Source organism: Oryzias latipes, chromosome 13 (assembly GCF_053564925.1).
Source record: "Oryzias latipes strain Hd-rR chromosome 13, Olatipes_Hd-rR_3.1".
In the NCBI taxonomy this organism is placed as follows: domain Eukaryota; kingdom Metazoa; phylum Chordata; class Actinopteri; order Beloniformes; family Adrianichthyidae; genus Oryzias; species Oryzias latipes.
Genome location: NC_136249.1, coordinates 21,521,505 through 21,544,770, shown reverse-complemented (window position 1 = coordinate 21,544,770; position 23,266 = coordinate 21,521,505). Strand labels below are relative to the sequence as shown.

The 23,266-nt window shown below is 38.0% G+C and overlaps 1 protein-coding gene and 1 long non-coding RNA gene across 3 annotated transcripts; one reads left to right on the top strand and one right to left on the bottom strand.

The window, feature by feature from the left end:
* The first annotated feature begins 2,644 nt into the window (after positions 1-2,644).
* On the top strand, positions 2,645-15,148 carry LOC144981535 (uncharacterized). The gene is made up of 3 exons (XR_013647148.1): positions 2,645-2,749; positions 11,148-11,188; positions 15,012-15,148. It is a non-coding gene; the product is annotated as an uncharacterized LOC144981535 (long non-coding RNA).
* gvin1l2 (GTPase, very large interferon inducible 1-like 2) lies at positions 14,872-22,284 on the bottom strand. Of its 2 annotated transcripts, XM_023961957.2 has the most exons (4): positions 22,177-22,284; positions 20,988-21,131; positions 15,264-20,133; positions 14,872-15,149 (listed from the first exon to the last, which is right to left on the bottom strand). In XM_023961957.2, the coding sequence occupies exons 2-4, from the start codon at positions 21,028-21,030 to the stop codon at positions 15,002-15,004; spliced, it is 5,061 nt and encodes a 1,686-aa protein (XP_023817725.1). In that variant the 5' UTR covers positions 21,031-21,131; positions 22,177-22,284; the 3' UTR covers positions 14,872-15,001. The 2 variants fall into 2 exon arrangements, with proteins under 2 accessions (XP_023817725.1, XP_078785786.1); XM_078929660.1 differs by having other exon boundaries at positions 14,872-20,133.
* Positions 22,285-23,266: the final 982 nt, after the last annotated feature.

Below are 23,266 nucleotides of genomic sequence, written 5' to 3'. Positions count from 1 at the left end.
AAGTATGAGAGAAGTGAGAAAAGAAGCAGCAGGAGGAGGTACAAAAAGAAATAGATTGCAACATTTGCTGCAGAAATCTCTGCAGCGAGTCTATGTTTTAGGCAGCTATAAGGAAAATCTCAGGGCTGAATGCTTCATGTCACCATGGTTATAGGCTGGATTTTCAGCAATAGATCTTTAAAAAAACAAACATAAATGCATTAACATTTTCAGAAAAACACAAATGCATGTTTGATTATGTTTGTAAGTTTTTCTTTTTCGTCTGTTTGTCCTTGGGAACTGTTTAACGCAAGATGTTGGATGTGTTTACTCGTGTCAAATTAAACAGTGAGGACTTGACTCTTTTATTAGCAAATATTACAGTTGCTTCTACTTGCGTTATATGAAAAAGCTTTCAGCTTTGTACATGCTGAATTTTCTGTGTAAGAGGAGAAGGCGTCTTTGTAAATGAACCTTAGGGAAGGGACCTTCGCTTTGCTGTATTTTTTAATGACATGGTTCAGGGCATTAAAAAAGCCATCAATTCCACAACACATGTAACTATCCAATGGCCACCTACTCACTTTAAGCTGACTCACTTTGTACCTGTCACTGACCAAACTGTCCAAGAGACCATCACCCGTCTGAGGTCGTCTACATGCTGCCTTGATGTGTTACCCACTAGATTTCTAAAGTCTGTCCTGAACAGTGTGTTGACATCAATTACTCTAATAGTTAACATGTCTCTTCAATCTGGAATATTTCCAGAGGCCTTAAAAACTGCAGTCATTAAACCTCTCCTGAAGAAAAGCGGTCTTGATCCCACTGTTCTGAATAATTACAGACCAATCTCTAATCTGCCATTTTTAGGAAAAGTCCTTGAAAAAGTATTACCTACCAACAGCTCACTGATTTTCTCTTATTAAAAAATTCATTTGATGTTTTCCAGTCAGGTTTTAGACCCCATCATAGCACAGAAACTGCTCTTATCAAGGTAACCAACGACATCCGCCTGAACACTGATGATGGCAAAGTTTCTGTCTTAATCCTGCTAGACCTGAGTGCTGCCTTTGATACTGTTGATCATGGGATCCTTTTGCACAGACTCCAAGACTGGGTTGGCATCTCTGGATCTGCCCTAAGTTGGCTCAAGTCTTATCTAGAAGACAGGAAATATTTTGTTGAAATTGGGAGTTGTGTCTCAGACTACATGGCCTTGACTTGTGGTGTGTCCCAGGGATCGATCCTGGGACCCCTTCTGTTCAACCTCTACATGCTGCCACTAGGGCAGTTAATACGCAGAAATAACATATCTTATCACAACTATGCAGATGATACTCAGATCTATGTGTCACTGACAACAGGTGAATATGGGCCGGTGGATTCACTCAGCCACTGCCTCCAACAGATCAGTGCGTGGATGCAGAACAACTTTCTCCAGCTAAACTCAAACAAGAACGAAGTTATTATTTTTGGCCCACAGAAACAAAGAGAAAGTCTCAGCAGCTACCTTCATTCTCTGTCTCTTAAACCCTCAAATCAAGTCAGAAATCTAGGGGTAATCATGGACTCTGACCTGAACTTTAACAGCCATATCAAGTCAGTAACATCAGCGGCATTTTACCATCTGAAAAACATTGCCAAAATCAAAAACATAGTGTCAAAGCCAGACCTGGAGATACTTATTCATGCATTTGACTCCAGTAGGTTAGACTACTGTAACGGCCTGCTCACTGGCCTCTCCAAACGAGCTGTAAAACAGCTTCAGTACATCCAGAATGCTGCTGCTCGAGTCTTGACCAGAACCAGGAAGTATGATCACATTAGTCCTGTGCTCAGGTCTCTGCACTGGCTCCCTGTACCTCAAAGACTAGACTTCAAAGCAGCTTTGCTTGTGTACAAGTCTCTCCATGGCCGAGCACCAAAGTACATCTCTGACATGTTAGTGCCATATGAACCATCTCGTACTCTGAGGACCTCAGGGGCTGGCCTCCTGTTGATTCCCAGAGTCAGAACTACACAAGGTGAATCAGTTCAATAGTTCAACAGTTTCAATATTCTGCAGCTAAAATCTGGAACAGTCTCCCTGAAGTCGTAAGACAGGCCTCTTCTGTGTTCATGTTCAAATCTAGACTTAAAAGATTTCTGTTTAGCCGTGTATATGACTGAAAGGTCCTATCTGCACTTTTCTTTCCTTACCTTCCTTTATTTTTAAATCAATTTTCAATTTTTTTCTTTTCTTTTAAAGTAAAATTTACGTTGATTATTTCTATGATGTATTGTGATTTTAATGCATTTTTCTGTTTTGTGAAGCACCTTGAATTACTTTGTGTACGAATTGTGCTATACAAATAAACTTGTCTTGCCTTGCCTTGCCTTGCCTTTAAAGACATTTCAAAATGAACGACCATGGGAGAATTTCAGGCAGGCAGCTCAACAATGCGTTTACACCTCCCTGCGGGCGATTCAGCCCAATTATGTCATGGTTTGGGTTTCTTTGGGTTAGTTTTTTGCTTCCTTTTTGTTTCTGTCATGTTTGAGTTCTGTTTCCTGTTTTATTTTGAAGGGTTTAATGTTATGTCATGGTTTTGAGTTTTACTTTCCTGGTCACAATATCTCCTGATCATGTTCACCTGTGTTTTGTCAGTCCTGTTGGTATTAAAGTATTTTCTCTACCTTCTTCTTGTGCTGGTTCGTACCAGCTCTTCCCTGACCGGCATTTCCATGACCGTCTTCTGCCCTGTTCGTCTTTTTACCTGGTTAATGCACAGTAAGTTTTGTTTTGTTTCCCTGCTTAGCAGTGCCTTTTGTTTGAGAATAAACCCCTTGCCCTGGAACTATGTGTCTCCCGTCTCTGCATTTTGGGTCCTTTATGCTCATCAGCCTCGTACCTGACAAATTAACTCACCTATTCTGTGTACTGCTTAAGAACCAGGTTTGCGCTGTACGCCCTCTTCCTCCAATTCCGTGAGCGCTGCGTTTTTTGCCCAACCCTCCTCCCTGGCTTCCACCTGTGAGCTCTGTTAGTGGTTTTATACCCGAAGTTTTCCATGGAGGTCTTGTTTTATTGTATCTGAATGGAGCCTTATACCAAACTAAAAGAAAATATGGAAAATGAAGCATTCTCTACTGCATGAGTTGTCTGACTGAAATAATGAGTTTCGCAAAGACCTTACCATTTTTATTTTTATTTTATTTACATCTTTGTCTCCTGCTTTGTCCCCTCCAAACTCAGATTAAAGAAACAGTACTCCAGGGGGGGCAGCTTGTCCTGCTGTCGCCCTACGGCTTTTTTCTGTGTGAACTAACATTTATTCTTGCCTGTAGGTTATCTAAACATTTATTTCTTATTAAACTTTATAAGATCTTTAACTTTGAAATTAGAAACTATATACACCTTAAACTCCAGGAAAGGTTGAGTCAAATTTAAACACAAATTTTTAAGATAGAAAATTGTTTTTTGTCATCAGACCCTAGCTGAACTTTAGTTTTTATTCTAGAACACTGTAAAAAGCCTTTATTTTCCTAAATGGAAGGTCTTTAAATGTTAGAAAGTTGCATTACTTGATATTCAATTCATTTACAATCAGATGGAGACTTTACGATTTTACTGCAATGTCATTCTGTGGATTAACCATTAAAACATAGTTAAACTGTGGAATTATTTTAGGTAAGCAAATTGAATTCATGAAACCATTTCAGGGAAAATACTTTTAATTTTTTTAAAGCATTTCCATTGTTTTCTTTCCCCTCTAGATTTGTTGTCAATTGTGGATATAGTGAGTGGAAGAGGGATAAAATGTGAGCATCTGCACAAAAAAGGTTTAGAACACCATTGGGTTCCATTTGCACTCACACAGCTTTTCTTTGGAACTTTAACTTCAGAGCCAAAGTAATATAGCTTTTATTGTTTGCTCTTTTCACACTTTTCCCTACTTTAAGACATATTGTAAACATTAACTGTTATCTGTGATATACAAATGAAATACTTGCATTTTCTAACATTGCCCATTAGAACATTTAATCTGATAATGCAGAAGACTGTCATTTTTAATCTAAATGGATCAATCTTGTGCGTTTTCAACCTCCCTTGTGGCTTGTCACACACCTTTAATGATATCTGCTAAGACTATTTTTTTTAAACTACTGGACAGACATTTGCAGATTTTTTGAAATATAAAAAAACTACCTGCACTGAAAGTTAAAAACAGAAAACTCCACACTTTTTGGACTAAATTACACTATAACTGCTATAATAATTTTAGATCTAAGCTGCAATTTTCTTTCCAGCATCTGCTCTCACCTGTTTTTTTTTATGCTAAAACTCTAGCTTAAATGTGACTAGTTTTATTTCTTAGAATTGTATTTTATGTTTGTACTTTTACATGTCTTGTCCATTTTTTATGTTGAGTCACTGAATCACTGCTGGCCCATCACTTCAAATCAAATTAAATCAAACTTTATAATAAAAATTCAAACTCAACGCAAAGCGCTTTACATTTAAACACAAAAAACAGAATTGCAATATAAACACACTCCACCCTTCACCCTATACCCACTCCCCTCCATTAACACTTACTAGTTCTGTCATCATATGAGATGCCCTATAGTTATAAATTGCATCACTGTCTCTGTTTGCCAGCATATGTAAATCAGATGAACAGGACACCAACTGGAGGCTGGCTGCTTTTGGCTTGTCAATCTTCCTTTCCGTCGAGGGCGCCTGCCTCCTGTTGGTGGTCTCCGCCTTAAGGGACACGCACTTGTCTCCACGCTATTTATGGATTTCTGCAGGGCCAGCTGGTGGACTGCCTGGGGCGCCATGGAGGGACCTTCGGGGTGGCCCTAGAGTGTGTCTGGGGCCGGTAGGGGGGGGTGTTCAGGACTTCCGTGTGCTGGCGAGTCTTTCATGTGGAGCTGGTGGAAAAGCTTTGAGCATGTGGGACTTTGGGTTGTAGCTTGGGCATTTAATGTCTTTCCGAGCTGTTTAGCTCCTGCGCTCCATGCTTTTTCTGACAGTGTGTTGGCCTATCTGTCGCTTTATCTTGGTGTTCGGTTTGGGGTCATTCAAGGGGGCACTTCTCGGGTTCCTTCTCCATGAGACATCCAGGTGATCCTGGCTACTAGTGGACTATTTGTGCGGGTCTGGGATTAACACTTTCATTTAATTACATTCAGAACATGTTGGTACATTCTTATACATTCTTTTCAACACACCTGCCTGTCCTCAACTCTTCACAAAAACAAAAGTTGATATCCATGCAGACATGCCTAGTGTTTGTGTTAACTTCTCCATGTACTATACAGTATAGTTGTCCGCATGAATTTTTGTGCAGTCAATGTCTATACTGTGCTTTTTTGTGTGGACGTTTGAGTGTGTAGTTACGTGTGGTTGTGCTTAAAAAGGCAGCCCGAATCCAGTTGTTCATGTCACTGATAAAGTTAAGACTCCCACAACATTTGTTGAATTTCCCTTTGCCTCCAACATTTTTTTGTTTCTCTGTACCTTCCATCCATATCCTCTTTTCCATTACTTTTCTCTCTCACCTATGTTTTCTCTCCCTCTTCTGTGTTTAGTCCACTAATAAACAAATCAAAATTAAACAAATTTCAAAATACTTCTATTAATTAATGTATAGTTTCAAGTACAAGTTTTATTTATTTATTTATTTTTATTACAAAGAGTACATAACAAAACCTCAATTGTTAAAGTTAAATAACAGATACAGAAAATGTGTGGTAATGTGACACATTGGTTTCTTTTGAAGGCTTTTTTTTTTGGTCTGACTGTCAGACTATGATGTTATCAAAAGTGTGACAAGTTTTAGTGCTAAGTAAACTGTGCTTGGCTCCAATTCCTTTCTTTTTTAAGCAAACTTCAAGCGGGAATGCAAGATTTTGGAGAAAAGGTTTTGAAGATATTTTGACAGCTATTCTTTCATTTCTTTTTCTTGTAATCAGGTGCCTTTTGATAACCATCCCGTGAACACAGTAATGAAGCATTATCCAGCTATGTCACCTTGAACCCATTGTGATGCATTTGGAGGTATATCCATCACAATGGGTTCAAGATAAAAACTAATTGGCAAATACAATGCAGTTATCAGTTACAGACCATATATATTCAGGCCGCTCTGAAGCTTAGTCTTCACTGATAATTTTGGTCTGAATTGTTACCCACTCACACAGAAATATGGATTCCTGATGAGCATCACTATCTCATGTGGCAACACTACACAGGAAGAGATGAAGGGTCCTCAAAGAGCCATAAAAGGTGCAGAGAAAAAAAATGGGGCCAAGATTTCTGCAATGGATACAATCTACACACAGCATTGTTGAAAAAGGAACAGAGTTTCACAAGAGACTCATTCCCCACAGCTCAGACAAAAACACTCCACATTCAGCCTCAGTCAGACACAGCGGAGAAGACAGTATGTCACACACAATAACACATTCACAATGCGTACTAAAATGACGTCTACCACTTTTGCCTGTATTATTTCAAACAGAGTAGCATTTTGAAATAAGGTATTTGCTATTTCTATTGTTTTCCTCTTTTATTTTTTGCTAAATGAATGATGTAAAAAAATGAAAAATTAGCTTTTTGGTTTTCTGATATAACTTTAACCTAAAGCTTTTCACTGTCAGATAATAATTATTCTGATAATCATTTTATGTTGAAAACACTTTGAGTTAGTACAGGCTGTCACATCTACATTTAATTTTATGATAATGGTATTTAAAGAGCACCGAAATGTGAAATTAAGAAAAAAGCAAAAACAAAATAATTTTTCCCGCAATTTTTTTTAGTCTATTTTAAACAAATCTACTGACTAAACACAGCAGTAAGATGAGCCAGAAAACAATTTTGGTCAAGATTTGCATTTTAACTCAAACAGTAAATCTTTTGGAAAATGAATGTCTTTGATTTACATGAAATGTGTGGTTTTTTTTAAAGTTCATCCATCAAAATAAATCTTAAAGTCAACCACAGGATAAACATTCCCTTCAAACTCTGTGTGTTGCTTCAAGATATGAGTGAACTGTATGTGGTGCAGAGGGAATAAATAATGGGAATAATGTGTCTATCTGCCTCTTCAATGGGCTGAACAAGTCAGCTATCAGGCTAAAATCCATTATCTACCAGATGGTCAGTTCAGTGACTGTAGGTTTAGCTTTTTATGTTTTAAAGTTTATTAAAAATCCAGATTGTTCCACAGAATGTCAAGGTTATGATTTTGATTACCTGTGACCATTGATATTTTCAGAGTCTAACAACGCAGCATGTCTGCTTCTCTAAATGTCAGAGACTTTCTAAATATACCTTTGAAAAACCTTTATAGCAAACAGTCACGACAGGTCAGATTGACTTAATGTTGTATTATAGTAGATCCCTCCAAGTTACAGTACGCTCTCTCAGACCCCTGCTGTGACAAAACCTAACACCCCGCAGCTTTGAGGGTTGCTTCATATTTAATCTTGAGATGCTTTCACTTAAATTCATTTTAATCAAACTCCAGCTCCTTTTCCACATATTTGGGATTGTGGACCAAAATCATAGGAGAACCAAAACTTTTATATCTGTTATTTATCTAAGATACATCCACCCTACCATTTTTTTAGCCCCTTTATCCAAAGCGAAGGCGGGAACTAAACATCAGTTAATGTGTTTACTCTTTCATTTTGACTCCACACCCGAAAGCAAAACCTGCACTGCTTAAAACAGTGGTTCATTGTCAAATAAACTCTGGAGGAGTTTACACTACTACATATGCAATCAGACAAGAAAAACTCTGAAGGAACTGTTCAAAATCACAAGCTAAATATTTTTATAGGAAAATGTAGCTGAGTGAGGAGATTCAATTGACTGGATCGCTCTTTTTCTTTCTTTCCCCCTTGGAGCTCCTTTTGGGAAAAGTGTCCCGTCTCTGCGAGAACGCGCTGGAGCGTTCTGTTGATTGTTTTCATTTGAATCGTGTAGTCATCTGATGATAAAAATAGAAAGGCGAAAGAAAAAGCAATTGAAACAATTGGGGGCTCAAAACAGAAAACAGAAAGTACATTCTAAGCAAGCATTCCTGGAAAGCAAACGTTGTGATTTAAAAAAAAGTTGTAATTGACTTAACTGTTTGGCAGAAATTCTTTGTATTATTGGACTAAAATGTAAAACACCACAAATATGGACAATATTAAAGAGATTACATAAAAAATACACTAAATAGAAATGTTTTTTGTTTTCGTTTTTTTATGTAACAAAATCCTTTCATTCCTTAGTCATTATTCTGTATCGGTTGCTTTTCAATTTCATGCTTGGTTTCTATTTTCCTCCCAAAGATGTGAATGATGTAAATCTTTGGCTCAACTCTTTTTTTATATATATTTTTTTATATATATTTTATATTGTTGACCAAACATTTGTGCTTTCATACCTGCTGATTTTTAGTCAATTTTTTCCCCCTCTGGAGAGTCAAAACAAAGTAGGACATAACGTTGGTAATTTAATTTCAACATTTTCTTTTTATGTTTTGGGAGAAAATCTACTGTTAAAAGCTACTAATGTTGTTCAACCTTTAGTTTTTAAAATAATCGACTTATAAGTTGTGCCTTTTTTAATGCAAACAAAATCTACAAGGAAACAAATCACAATTTTTTTAAAAGCAGCTGCAAAATGAATATGTTTTCTCCTGATGAGCAGATAAATGTGTCCAGTTTTTTTCATGAACCAGTATAAATATTTATGTGGTGAACAGAAAACAGATTTTTAGATGGACTGCTGAATCGCTGTGTCTCCCATGGGTTTGTGACGGGGCTGACTGGGTTGTTTGCCTCCCATAAAGTGACTTATTGACTTTTATTTTATTCTGCTGTTTTTCTGTCTAACAAGCCAGTGTGGGAGCCTTCAGGGGACAAAAACGACAGGGATGTGCCAAACAAGATGAGCCCAACATCGATTGTGTTGAAACACTGTATTGACTTCAAAAGCTTGTTAGTTCAGATGCTGTTTGCGGGTGTTTGTTCTTGCGTAATATCACATCAGCGGTCTGGGAAGTCTCTGATTTACAAGAATACTGGCTGGATTTATGGTTTTGACTTTTTGTTTTACTGAGTGTCATATTGTTAAAGCACTGCTTCATAAAAAGCATCAAGTCTCCCATTTACTATTTGAAATATGTTTGTGAATTAACCTTTTGAACACATTTTGTGAAGTTAGAAATTGAAAAGTGAAAGTGTTTTGTTTTTTTTGCACCAAACCTTGGAACTTTTCAATTTATTTTGAAAAATTGCATCTTGCTGGAATAGACAAACAGCGCTTTATGTGTGTCCATTTAATAAAAGTAGGAAATTCCTCTCTCCTCGCTAAATCTTTTTCAGGAATATGTGTTTTTAAAAAAAAAAAAATTTCTAACCCAAGGGCAAGTTGTTCTTTTTTTCTTTACATTATAGTTCTCAGCTTGGTACAAAAAGCAGCTGGTAGGTGCTTAAATCTTGCCTCTCATTCTTAGGTTTACTGTTTCTGTGTAATCAGGCAATCTGTTCACTCCCACTCAACTGACTGAAAAGGTTAGAGCTGAGTATCATGAGCAGTATGTGGTGACAGTTGGCTGGCCGGTTGTGACAGAACCGGGGTGAAAAACTGTTAGAGCCTTGAACAGCTCAAAAGGAATTATCTGCAATATTGATGTCACTTTTGAACTAATGTAAGGTGTCAGACTGCAATATTTATTTATTTGTTCCATTTTTGGGATCTGTATTTCACAGCCAGACATGTGGATTCAAATGGGCACCAACTGTAAATGCAGTTTGAGCATGACCAGTGCATGCAGCTGCAAAAAAGAGTTTTATTTCCTCTTTTTCTGCACACTGGAGATCCAGTCCTGGTAGTGTGTGACTGCAGGCTGTCACATCGCAAAGCAATTACCAACCAAATAGTAAGATAGTCCACCTTGTGCAGTCAGCATTGCTTCCATTATCCAGGTTTTTGTATGAACTTGTCCACTTCTGTATGTAAAACCGTAAGCAGGATGTGTCCAGCCAGCTGGAAACATGGAAATCTTGTATTTTTAAGGAGAGGTTGTGCCTCTGTGGTGTTTGCTCACCCTTCTGCGGAACTCATGAGGCTGAATCACGCTGAAGAAGGCATGACTGTCTCTCAGATACAAAAAAAAATTAACAGATGAGTTTATAATAGCCATTATAATTGGTTAAATGCTAAATCCCTCATGGACCAAAAATAACAATATGTATAATATATTAAAAAAGAATCACAGAATGCCTGTATAAAAAATGTATGTGAACCCCTAAAACAAGTAAAAAAAATATGTTGCTGTCTAAACAATACTTTAATCTGTTTAAATCTATTTTTAACCATAGCTGTGACTCCAGCATCTCACAGTGACCTCACTCTGAAAATCACAAAGCCTCTGTCAATAATAGTGATCAGCCGTTTGAATGTACCTTAAAAGGGCAGCTGGAAAAGAGCCCCAGCTTCTGAAATGAAGGCTCAGTCACGATTACTGTAATGATAGCTAGCCCACAGTCTCATATTTAGGTACTATATCTGTGTTATTGCGTGTATGGAGCCTGGCTCAACTTTAAAGTGAGCACAGGGATGTAAACATGCTGTTTTCCTTTCTTACACATGCTTAGTGTGAACAGGTGAGAACTTGTTCAAGTGCTTATATTTCTGTCTTGCCTAAACATGCCCTCTAACTTACCGGTAACCAGCCTTTTTAGCATTTAACATAATTTAGAATTTTCCACACATCACACATTGTAAAATGTATATAGAATGTTACCTGTTTTTGTGTGAAAATCTAAAGACTAAATTGGAATTCAACCTTATTTATATAGGATTTTTCCTGTTAAAAAGCATCTCAAAGTCCTTTACATAAATAAAGAAATATTGTTAAAAAAAGTTAGAAAAGCAATAAAAATAAATAAATTAACGTCCCACAAAGATTCTTCTGTTTTTTCTCTCTTCAAGTCATGACTCATGCTGTCTTTTCCCCCTTCTTACCTCAGAGGATGACTATATAGAGGTTTTGTCACACCTGGTTTCTTTTACACTTTCCATAGCTCTCTTCAGTTATGAGTCACTGCTCTGCTCTGTGATGCAACCAATGGGATTTTTTAGGGTATTTTTAACATTTTATGTTCTGACCTTGCAGGTAAATGGAATACTGGCAACTATCTTCTGTGCTTTTCGCTGGTGAGTAGGCTTTCTCACAGCAGAATGGTTTAAAAGCGATGGCAGATTAATGTGCATCAGCAGCTACTGCTCTAAGCCCTTTGCGGATGTGGTGCTCTCTCCGGAGTGTGCTGACCATCAATAAGAGGTAAACCTGTAGGGCTTTTGTTTTCAAACATGTCTGCACATCTACTAACGATTAGTTTATTAAACAAAACTTATACAACCCAACAGTGGCAATAAACTAGTACTCTGTGTTGTGCCCAAATTATATATTTTACATGTTCTAGTTGTTGTTCAGACTATCCCTTCAGCGGTCGCCGCAGCGAATCAGCTTCCACTGAACCCTAGTTTACCATGCGCTAGTCCTGTACGCAGCCAACTGAGCCATCCACCTGCTTCAAGGTTAACTGTTTCTAACAGTAGCTTTTCTTGTTTGTTGTCATTTCCTTGTAGTTTTTGGTTCAGTTGTTGTCATGGACAGCTTCAGCAGTGTGCTTAGTGTTTGTTTTTGAAGTATTATCCCTATTTGGTTGCATTGTTCTTACATCCATCTTTCTTTTGTGTCTTTTGGACTGCACTGGTGTTTATATCATTTACATTCACAGAGAAACAAGGAAAGAAAAAAGCATTTAATAATAGCTGCAACGCTTCCAAGTGTAATTTGAAACGTTTTACCATGCTCCTAATGGTAAAGAGAACGCCACGTCTGGCTTTTTTCCTGAGTAAATTCTACAAAATTAAGAGTTGCTTTTGTCTTCCCGGCTGCTGACAAGACACAACAAATGGTTAGGCTTCAAGATCGATGAGCATGCACGCCTTGCCAAACAACAAGCAAAGTAATGACACAAAACATGACTTTGTTATCATTAAATTACCCAATGTGACTCAACTTACAAGGAAGGTTGCTGCTACTTTGATTTGTCTTGTTTCTTGTACAAGTTTAAATGTCAACTCTTAGGGGTTGCATTATCTGCTCCTGCCAAAAATCAATGTGGATAATAGCTAAAATGCATGTATTTAAGACCTTTCTTTTTATTAAATTTGGTTTATATATTTTTGCAAAAACAAGATTTCTATTAACTAAAAGTGCTTCCTTTCTTTCCACTAATCATTGCTTTATTTTTCTCCTTTGCCCAAGAGTCTTCAGCCTTTATGTGCACCATAACAACAATTGAATGGATACATCAAAAATTCAATAACATACTGCTCTTTAAATAAATAAAAAAGTCCTTCTAATTGACTGTTATTGGTTGGTGACATAACAACCAAAGATTCTTTGTTTGAAAAAGTGTATTAAAATCTTTCCAATACATTAGAAAATGCCAGATTCTTTTAAGCTTCAATAAAATGAAAAAACCTCATTGATTAAAGTGGATCATCTGTGAGTCCATTTAATAAAAACAATCCGGCTATCAAGCAGATGAGTGAATACAATAAATTGTTGTGCTGCTTTGGGTATTTGTGGTCCGTAGGGATTTCCAGAGTGACACTGATACTCTCATGTCCTCTGCATTATGAAAGCAGACATAGGAGCACGTTCACTCTTTATCTCATGTATTAAGTGTGATTTCCCTGGAAGGCAGTGAAAGTAGATATGATAAATTACAAGTGGAAAGCAGAGTTTGCAATTTCTTAGATGCCCTGATGAAAAGTTAAATCTCTTGCAGCTTTTTGTGTAAAGCTGCCTGGCTTGAGTTGATAGCCCAGAGCTATTTATTACGGAGCCTGTGTCCTGACATTAAGATGTAAAAATATATCTTGTTCCCACAGATTAATATCTTGTTCCCACAGATTATTATCTCGTTCACACGAAAACTATTCCGTTCCCACAAGATACTATTGCGTTCCCTCTAAATACTATTCCGTTCCCTCGAAATGATTAACTCGTGCGAACGCAATAATTATGTCGTTCGAACGCAATACTTAATCCGTTCGAACGCAATAATTATTCACTTCATAAGTCAATCACGCGGATATGCTCTCTGTACGCTGGCAAAAGCCGCTTTCAGCGGTAACTTCCGTGTCTCTGTGACCCATATTCATTCAAAAAAGGAACATGAAAAACATAAATGATCACTTTATTACCGTCTCAATGAATATAAGAAAAATATCAAAAGATTTATGATAACTAGGCTGCTTTGTCATACGATAGCTCCTGCTAGGCTACTACTAGCACCGCCCCAGAGCTCTTTGATGTATGCCCATAATCTGTGGGAACAAGATATTAATCTGTGGGAACAAGATATATTTTTATATCTTAATGTCAGGACACAGGCTCCGTAATTTATAAAAAATCTGATGGGGGAAAAAAAATTGAAAAACCCATATAAAACAAAATTAGTAGTTGGAAAATGTATTGGGGGCACATATTGTAAATGTGACACTGAAAGTGTCAGTACCTCATCAGCCACAAACCTCACTACTAGCTTGTAATCCACACCCGTAAACAGTCAGACCGCAACTTCTCCTCCTTGACCAAAGAGCTGTCGAAAGACCCCTGAACAACACTTGAATGGAATAATCTACAATAAGCAAGCTTAGTGTGCATAGATCAACTGTTAACGCAGTTACTTAAAAATTAAACCTGGGATACAAATTATCTTGAGGATGGGGAAGAAGTATCCCAGAACTACATGGAGGAACTCATGAATGACCTGAAGAGAGCTGGGACCACAGTAACAAAGGTTACTATTTGTAAGACAGTACTTTGTCAAGGATTTAACTCCCACAGTTCTCCAAAGGTTCTCCTGCTTAACCCTTGTGCTATCTTAGATGACCCTGCCCTTACATTGGCCTGTTCTCCCTACCATGACAAACGTGGAAAAGGTGGAGAGATTTCATGTAATCCATGGACACCAGTGAAGATCACAAATCATAGAAGAAAAAGGGTCAGCGCACTGTGTAGTGGGTCTAGAAGACCCAACTCCCAATGTTAAAGTGCCCAGGACAGCACAAGGGTTACACCAGCACATGTACAGGCCATTCTAAAGTTTGCCAGACACCATCTTGATGATCTAGAGGAGGATTAGGAGAATGTCATGTGGTCAGATAAGACCAAAATGAAACTCTTTGATATAAATGTCACTCAACATGTTTGGTGGGGGAAGAATGCTGAGTTGCATCCCAAGAACATCATACCTACTGTGAAGCACGCGGTCGGAAACATAATGCTAAAAAAAACAGGTTTAGACATTGGATGAATGATTCAGTCGATATGACTGCACAGTGGTGCTACTGCTGCACAATAATATAATACAGTTTTAAATCTGTTCTTGAAAATATGTAGATAAAGTATGTGAAATCACAGTGGATAGATTGGGAATAATAACTAGAAATCCTTTTCGGAGAATATGTTGTTTTATGATACGAAAAACTGCTCACATTTCAATTGTTTTTGAGAGTAACATTGCATTTAAATACATGTATTTAAAATTTGTATTGTGTTAAAGCAACAAAAAACACTGCACATGTAATCTTTAGCAAGTGAATATCAATCAGCTATTTCATTAAACATAGGATGATTAAATAATGAAAACTTTAAATTAATTTATAAAATGCAGGTACACACAGGCTTAAGTATTTAGATGCATAGTGTAACCTTATTTGTTACAGTAAAGAATTACAAAAATACGAAAAACAACAATGTTTTAAATTAATTAATTTCCTGTAATGAGTAATCTGTGTTAATATTACAAATGCAAATGAAAAAAAAAAAAAAAAAACTAATGAGCAAACACATTATAACCCTAACCCTAACAAAAAGCTCTTAGCCGTCTGTAAATCACATAATGGATTGTAAACCATCAAAATGGCTTTAATTAGATTTCTGCTTTATTTCCAGGACTCTTCTGTGGGGACGATCTCCCTCAGACTTCCCAAGGCCTCCTGCTGAGTAATTTTCTTCCACTCCTCAGGAATCTTCACTGGTTTCTGATGGAACTCTGCTGCCAATTGCTCATTGAACCTCGCTAGCATGTACCTGTAAATCAAATATACCGTTATTTGTATTATACAGCAATTGTTGTGTACAGATCCATGTGTGTAATCTGCTGTTAGAAAATGTACCCATTTATGAATTTTCAAAGTACAATACCTCCAGTAATTGCTGGTGTTTTGGCTGTTTGTGTCATCCAATGGGTTGCTCCAGTTTGGGTAAAGAGACTGAAGGTTTTTGCATGCATGGTAAAATCCATGTGCATCACTGTTGTGACCTGGTGTTTGGTTGTCACAGCAGCTGACACAGGACTGGGAATGGGAGTCGAAAGGCAGCATGCATATGGGCCAGTGGAGCAAAGCCTTGTGAACCAAATGCCCCAATGCCTCTTCGACACATGGGGCTCGGCAAAGAGGACAGCGGTTGTCGCAGCTTCTCACAGCATTAAACAGGTATTCCTGGGGCTGAACTGAAAGGCTTTGAAGTAGCTCGGTAATATCCACATTTTGGGAAAACTCCTGGCCAAGATCCATCCGTATTGTAGCCAGAAGTTCCATTAAACATTTCAAAAAACGGTTCCATTCTGTTGTGATACTAAAGAGAGGTCCATTTAGAGCCACCCTGCTGACATAAACACCTGCATCTTTCTCTAGAATGAGGCATATTTTTTCCAGTAGTGGCTTTGTGTCACTAAGCACTCCATCAGTAACTTCTGGGGTTTGGTTCACAGCTGCTGCAACCTTTCCTATTATTTCTCCAAGCTTCTGCTGTCTCCACTTGCCTAAGGTGCTTGACTCAGATAGGTGAGCCACCACCATCTCCTGGATTTTCTTCAGCCCGGAGTTGTCAAAGGACATCAAATATTCTTTGAAGCTCCTAAAATCGTCCTTTTTAACCAATTCCTCCAGCAAGCTAATTTGAAAAGCTCGAGGAGACTGACACTCTTTGGCTTTCTCTTTAATCTCCTCCACAATGTGCATCCCCAGTGGTCTATAAATGTAGTCTAACACTGTGGGTTTGATGACCATGGAGACAAATGCTTTGGCTATCCTCTGACACTGATCTCTTTTCCTGAAATGGTAGATAAACTCGGCCTGGCACTTGCTCTTTCTTTCAGAGAGATAACTCAAAAGCTCTCGATCCTTAGCAAAGCGGTCATGCAGTTTTTGAAAGTCTTGACATGCGGCATTGCAGAGATAAACTTTCACATCCACTTCAAACACGGATCTTATTTCCATAGATTTTTCTTTCAGAGCCTTTTCAACATTTTCTAGCAGTTCCACTATGTAGCTATCGGAGAAGTCTGCAGGTAAACTACATTTATGAGCTACAAATTGATCATAATCTTCTTTGATTTTGCATGCCAGCTGCTGAGCCTCTGTTCTCTGCAGTTTGTTGTTGTCTTCAAACATGTGCTTCAGTCTGCTCCGGTACCCAAAGTGCTCATCATTAATTTGGAAGTCGCTAGTTTGGTTTTTGCCAACATCATCGAGTTTTTTCAAGTGCTTATAGAGGCCACGGGTGATTAGATTCTGCTTCAGAACCTCTCTCACTCTAAAAGTAATGTCATCAGCCTTTGATGGTCTGAAGTCAAGGTTAGACAGTGTCTTACTCCACACAACTTCAAACTCTTCTTCCAGTTCAGCATCTTGAAACAGAATTTTTGTTGACTTGCTCGTTTCTGACAGTGCAAGTAGCTTGAACTCTTGTTCTTCCTGCAGCAAGCTTTCAAACTTTTTCATCTGTCTGAGGGAGCAGTGGTTCTCACTTATGGTCTCTAGCTTTTGAAAGATCTCTTTTGTTATTTGGTCCTGGAAGTTGCCAATGTTGCTCATCAAGATTTGAGTGAACATTTCAACATTTCTCTTAAGAGAGTTATCATTCATTAGGTAGGTCTCCAGATGTAACTTGAATTTGATCCCTTCTGATTGGATTTCCTCCTGGGCTTCATTACTCAAGCAACTCAACATATCATTTTGTTCAGTGTTCAAAGCATTTGCGGCAAAGATTTTCTTGGATGCTTCTATTAGCCAGCTTTCCATGTGTTCCAGTAAAGTATCTTCCCAATGGGACAACTCTGTACACAATAAAGAAAATGCCAGCGCACTGTCTCCATCTTGCATACCAATAGAAAATGAGTCGGATTTAACTGCATCCCAAACAGCACCAACATGTCCCATAAACTCAGGCATACTTGAGACTTTGGATGCCGCACATCTCTTCAGTGCCTCAAAGATATCTTTCTTAAGGCTTAAAATTGCCTTGGAGTACTGTATATCAACTGGTTCAGAAAAAAACCTATTGGGCTGAGGCCCTTTGACAAAAGTAGCAGAATTTACAGTATTTGGATTATTGTCATTAGTGCTTTCTTTCTCCCCATTCTTGGGTTTTAACACCTCATACACACGTCTCATCTGAAAGGTCTGCAACTTGCTGTGAATGCCCTCATCCTGGACCAGGAGCTGGTGAATGGGAAGGGTCCCATATTCTCTGCTGCACAGGAGAGCGTTGACCATGACGCCGAAGGGGTTTTCATGTTGTTTACCATTCTGAGGACAACAGTTTTGCATTAAAACGTCACTAACCGCAGTTGCTATGGTGGCCATCTCATTGTCATACATCAGCCTATTAAGTTTGTTATCAGCAGAGGATGAACAGAGTCCGACTATGTTGATCAAAAACAGAAAGTCACATCCTAAGTCCTGTCTAAAATGAATTGGGACTTCCAAGACAGCAATGTACATTCCTCTCTTTGTTGTTCCCCTCTCCTCAGGAAATTTGACCCCAAACAGGGTGGAAAAAAAATCTTGATGGTTTGCATTGTGCTTGCCGAGATTTGTCAGGACTCGGGTCCTCAACCGTTCTTGAGGTAAACGATGTTTGAGTTCTGCAAACACACAGCTCAGCCAACATGTGGGCATGTTTGAGGCATTCCCATCCATCAATTCAAGTGGAACCCCATAGAGAAGAAGGTCTGCAGCCATGCTGGGTAAACGTAACACATTTTGTGTTCTACTGTTCGGGCCAGTGTGTGTTAGCTCAAAAATTAGGCCCATCTCACGCAGAAAATTCTCAAGACCAAGTGATGGTGAATCAGGTTCAAAAAACTCTGAACAAGAAGAAACACCATTTTCATGTGACACTTTTTGTTTGATTTGTTTGGCAGAAGCAGTGGAATGATCTGTTGTTGCACTTGCAAGCTCTGATTGATGCTGGGACTCACTTTCACAGTTTTCAGTTTCTCCAGAATCTGCAGAAACTTGGTTTTCAGATGCCACACTTTGGACGTTCCTTTCACTTGATATGTGGATGGACTCCTTTTCTTTTGATAAATGTTCTTGAGTGTTTTCTCTTGACTCCAATGACTCTTGGACCAGACCGTTGGGTTGCTCGGAGATCTTCAAGTTTATACATTTAGACTGATCTTTGGCTATCTCTTCTGAAGATGAAAACATACTGTCAACCATACTGTTACTGGCACTGCGCTGAGAGTCTTCTGAGTGCCCAGACAAGCCATCTTTATCATTTTCTTGAAGCAGTGATAGCGACTCTTGTGACTCATTTTGTTTTTCAGCTTGAATCAGATGAAGCTTTAGTTTGAGCCAATTAAGAAAATATGCTCTCTCCATTTTATCAGTGGTAAAAAGAGAATCAGTGAAGACTTTCATAGCTGGGGTCATTTTGTAGTTGCCCAAGGACGCAAGGATGTCTCTTTTTTCTTTTTGTAACATAGGGTCGGGTTCATTTCCCCTTTTTCTTTGTTTGCTCTCCTCCTTATCTAGTTCCGTCAGTTTGGACCACAGAGCACCCTGCAAGGGAAGTTGTTTTATCTGAAAATTTGCAGGTCCTTCATCAAAACCTTTTAAGACCTCTTCCACGGCAGCCATTGCCTTTTTACAAACAGGGCCTTCATCCACTTCTATATCTAACTCTGATGCAAATGTTGCTGCCGCCTCAAGAGTTACGTGTTTCAGACTGCCTGGTAGCAGTTCCTTTAGCATGTCAGAAAGTTTAGCGGCAACTTCCTGTTCACTTAAAGTGTTGGCGGGAAGGACAGACTCTCTTGGAAGTTCCACAAACTCAGCAGCTCTATTATCTGATCTTTCTGTATCTGAAAAGTCAATTAACAGAAGTTTACTTGCCATTTCTTTGCAGGTAACTATAAGCTGTTTCTCTTTTTCCTGAAGATTGCCACAGAAAACAACAACAACTGAAGATGTTTTGCACAGAAGTTGAAGGCATTTTTCGTGTGCGCTGGCATTACCGCGCAGGTTAGAGATTGTCACTGGGACAGGGAAGATGTCACAAACTTTTCCATTGGGCACATACCACCCAACTTCAACTAGACCATTGGAGAGTCTTCGGGGCATCTGCCCTCCGTTCATGCCCCTGTGGACAAAGGTTTCTCTGCAAAATTTGTGTCCATTCAGAACATGGTTCAGCACCTGAGACTTTGAAACACCAAAATATCCAAGTTTCACGCATGAAATATTTGGCATGTTTGTGGTTGCCAAATGTACTTCTTGGAATCTACCACTTGTTTCCTGAGAGTGAGACTTCCATTTGCCAATAACACCTCTTAAAGGCCATAAGTGTAACTTGCCTGATATTTCTGGATCAATGTTTGGTAGGACTAGAGGGACAGCAAACTGACATTGCATCATGTGCACAGCTATCTCCTGCTGGAGAAAAGGGTTAGAAGACATAAACACAGATGTGACCAGATCAAGGGGATTGATGATGCTTTGGCTGTCTTGTCCAGAATCACCAAACCTGTCCTCTGATGCTTTGAAGTTTTCGTTGGGAGCATCTTGTTCTGGTTGGACACAAGAAGTCCTGGCATCATGACTGAGCAACCAAAGACGTCGCAGAAAAACTCTTGGTAGGTCTTTAAGTTCTTGCGGAGCTTGATTGTCCAGATTCCATGTGTTGATATCTAGCATAGATGCTGGGTCAAGTGGTGTAGTGGAGCAGGCCTCCAAGCCAAGCCTGCGTAGAATTTCTTCTTGGGCATTGTATTTTGGAGGTTCTATTAAAAAAAAAAAAGGTGTGAAGTGATACGATTTATACACACTTATTTATCATGCCTTTCAAATTACACATAATGGGAAAAAAACAAACTTTGATGCAACAATAAGTGTGGGTTTATTTTCTAAGTGATTGTGACATGTTATTCTCACACAAATCTACTTTGTTGTTCTTACATGCAACATTATATAGAATAACATCCAATTTCTAGAAAAAAAGCACATCAGTCCATCAAGAAAAAGTCATCTAATGAGTTCGAGCTCACACTGCTCCCTGGAATTATTTCTGCCAGGATTTACAGTAATTGCCAACAACTCAGTTCAAATTAATTGATAAACAAATAAAACTTCTTATTATCACTGTTTTTCTATCCCAACCAGCCTCTCCAGTTGTAAATGTTTTTCTTTGTATTATTTCTAAAGCCAGAACAGTCAATGAGCATTTTAAAGTAAGCAGCACAAATAAATTCCTGTTGTTCTTCAAGGCATGACAAGACAGCTTAGACTCAATGTGCCAGAACTTTAGTTTTCTCGTTACCTTTTTTTCATTTTAATATTCCCTGCTAGAATTTTTTAGCAGCAGCAATCATATCATTAACCTTTGCACAGAAGTTTAAGAGAAACATGAGCAAGAACACTGCAAGTAAAAATAAATATTCTGAAACTTAGAAAACTTAAAGTCTTTTTGCAGCATGTTTTTGCAGAATCAAGTAAAAATAATACAAGTGTTTTGAAGTTTAGGGCAAATTGTTGGAGTTATTTCTGAAATCAAGGAGCACACAAATTACTGAAAAACAAAACTGTATTTTTCCCCTCAACCTTTTTTAAAAAGAACACAACCAAGAAATAAACATACTTTTCTTCTTGCTGCTTATTCTTCTGGGAAGCTTGAGTGACATTGTAAATCCCTCTGGGTGTCTCTTTTCTCTGGGTGTTTTGCACTTCTTTCTTTCAGTCCTGGTCAATCACATTAACATGGGTAAAAATAACTGACTGGAATCTGTAATTAAAAACAAATTATTAGTTTACAAAAACACAAGAGGCAGCCCCATAAGCACACAAAGTTAATAATTCAAATATTGTACATCTGGAACTTGCACAATGAAAATGAACTTTTTCTTCTTGAAATAAGCAGTTTTTATTGACTCATGGAAAAGCCTTCATGAAATGCAAAGCTTGAGGTTGTCGGGTTTTTCTGGATTGTCTTCAATGTTTCATTGAAGCAAGACTATCTGCAGCTGTATTTGTTTTTTCTCAGTGAGACTCTTATCTGTAATAATCTGAACGTGATGTGTTGATCAAGAGCCTCTTCACAGCTAGGCTTGCAGATTGTAGTCAGGCAACATGTCACCAAACAATGAAGAGCCTATCTTCTATCAGCGTTTCGGAGCTGAGTATCACTCCTTGCACAAACATTGATTGAAACAAAGATAGATTAATATGTTTTTTTAAATACATCAAATTCAATATCCAGTATACTTTAAGACAATGCTAGAGTGCTGTAAGAAATTGTCTTGTTAATGAAGAAGATATTGGCTGAGAATTTAATTAAAAATTAATTAAGTAAGCCGGTAATCTGCTGCTGCAGTGTGAATATTTGTTTGTTCACGGTCCCAACTTCTTTCTATTAGTTATCACTTTTCTACTGTTGTTTTTTGTTCCAAGTTACTGTACAATTATATTTCCATTAGCCTTTTGATATTCCTCTTCTTTTTGTATATCATGTTTGTGTGTTTTACGAGTTTTAACTAAAGCTGCAACAAAAAACGAAATAGGAATTTTTTGGTTTACTTATATAAAACTTGACAAATACAAATTTAATGTTGTTATCCTTCAACAAATTACTCAATGGTTTAACCCTTTTATGCCATATGTCGCTAATTTGAAACAACATTAAATGCAGGACTCCACTTAAATATCATTATCTTAAATAGAAAAAACATTCAAGATTTTTCTTTATATATAATTGGAAATACAGTTATTCATTAAGGGGTTAATGGAAACAAATGATGTCGATGAAAGTCATCAGTTTAGTCTCTTCTTACCTTACTCTTCTCTTGCAGTCACTCTCTTAAAGAGATCCTGTGTCCTAAGGTCAGGAGTGCTTTTATAGCTACCAGCTCAGCGATAAAATATATTCCTGCTCTTCTTGCTTAACTCACTATGACGAAATGATTCTCTTTCACACAAAGGCTGACAGGAGCTTTTCAAGGAAGTGTAAACAAAAAGCATTGCTGCAAACCAAAAAGTCTTAACATAACTGAGTTGACATCTAATCTTGATAGCAAAACTGGGTTTTAGCTTTTCATAAATCTGCAAAAGATGGGCGCCAGGAGGATTATTATCTGTCTGCAGAGGTTAGAAGTTATGGCTCCAGACAATAATGCCACAAATGGTCAGCCAGGCATGCAATAGTAGATACACAAGTCAATCTATTGAAAAACAAAAAAAAAATCTTCTCATCATTTATAGACAGAAAATGATTGAAAGTGATTATATGACCTGTCGCTCACAGCACGGCCACAGAAAACATTCTTGCTCTGAGGGATTACAGAGTGGACAACAACAGTAATATTTTGTCTGTGGTCCTACAGGGTTGCCCATTTTTTGCCCACAGACAGCCCACATCTAGCCATAAGAGGAGTTGCAACTAAGCCATAAGATTTTCTCCTCTTTATACCTGCAAGAGCTATAAATGTTGGTGACATATATTTTACCATAACCTTAATTTAACCCCGACAAGTTGGGCCTAAACTTTACCTCAACCCATTCGAATGTCTTTCCTAATTACAACCAAAAACCTACCTCAAGATTATCCCAACAAGACCTACTGGTCCTTACAGAGTAAGTGATTATGCCAAGAATGGTCTTAAAGTATACACTGTGATCTTAATGTTAGCCTGAGACCAATGCCTCTTTAACTTTGTTTTGTCAGGTTTGAAGTCAATGGAAGCACGATGGCAAAAACCTAAATGATTTATTAAATTAAAAAAAAACACAGAAAACCGAAACTTAATTTTAAAATCCAACAAAGGAAGCAGACAAATGTGTCACAGAAAGTCTAAAGACCATGATGCAATATAGACTGGTGGAGGAATTAACAATTGGGAAATAGTAGATTTAACTGATTTGAAC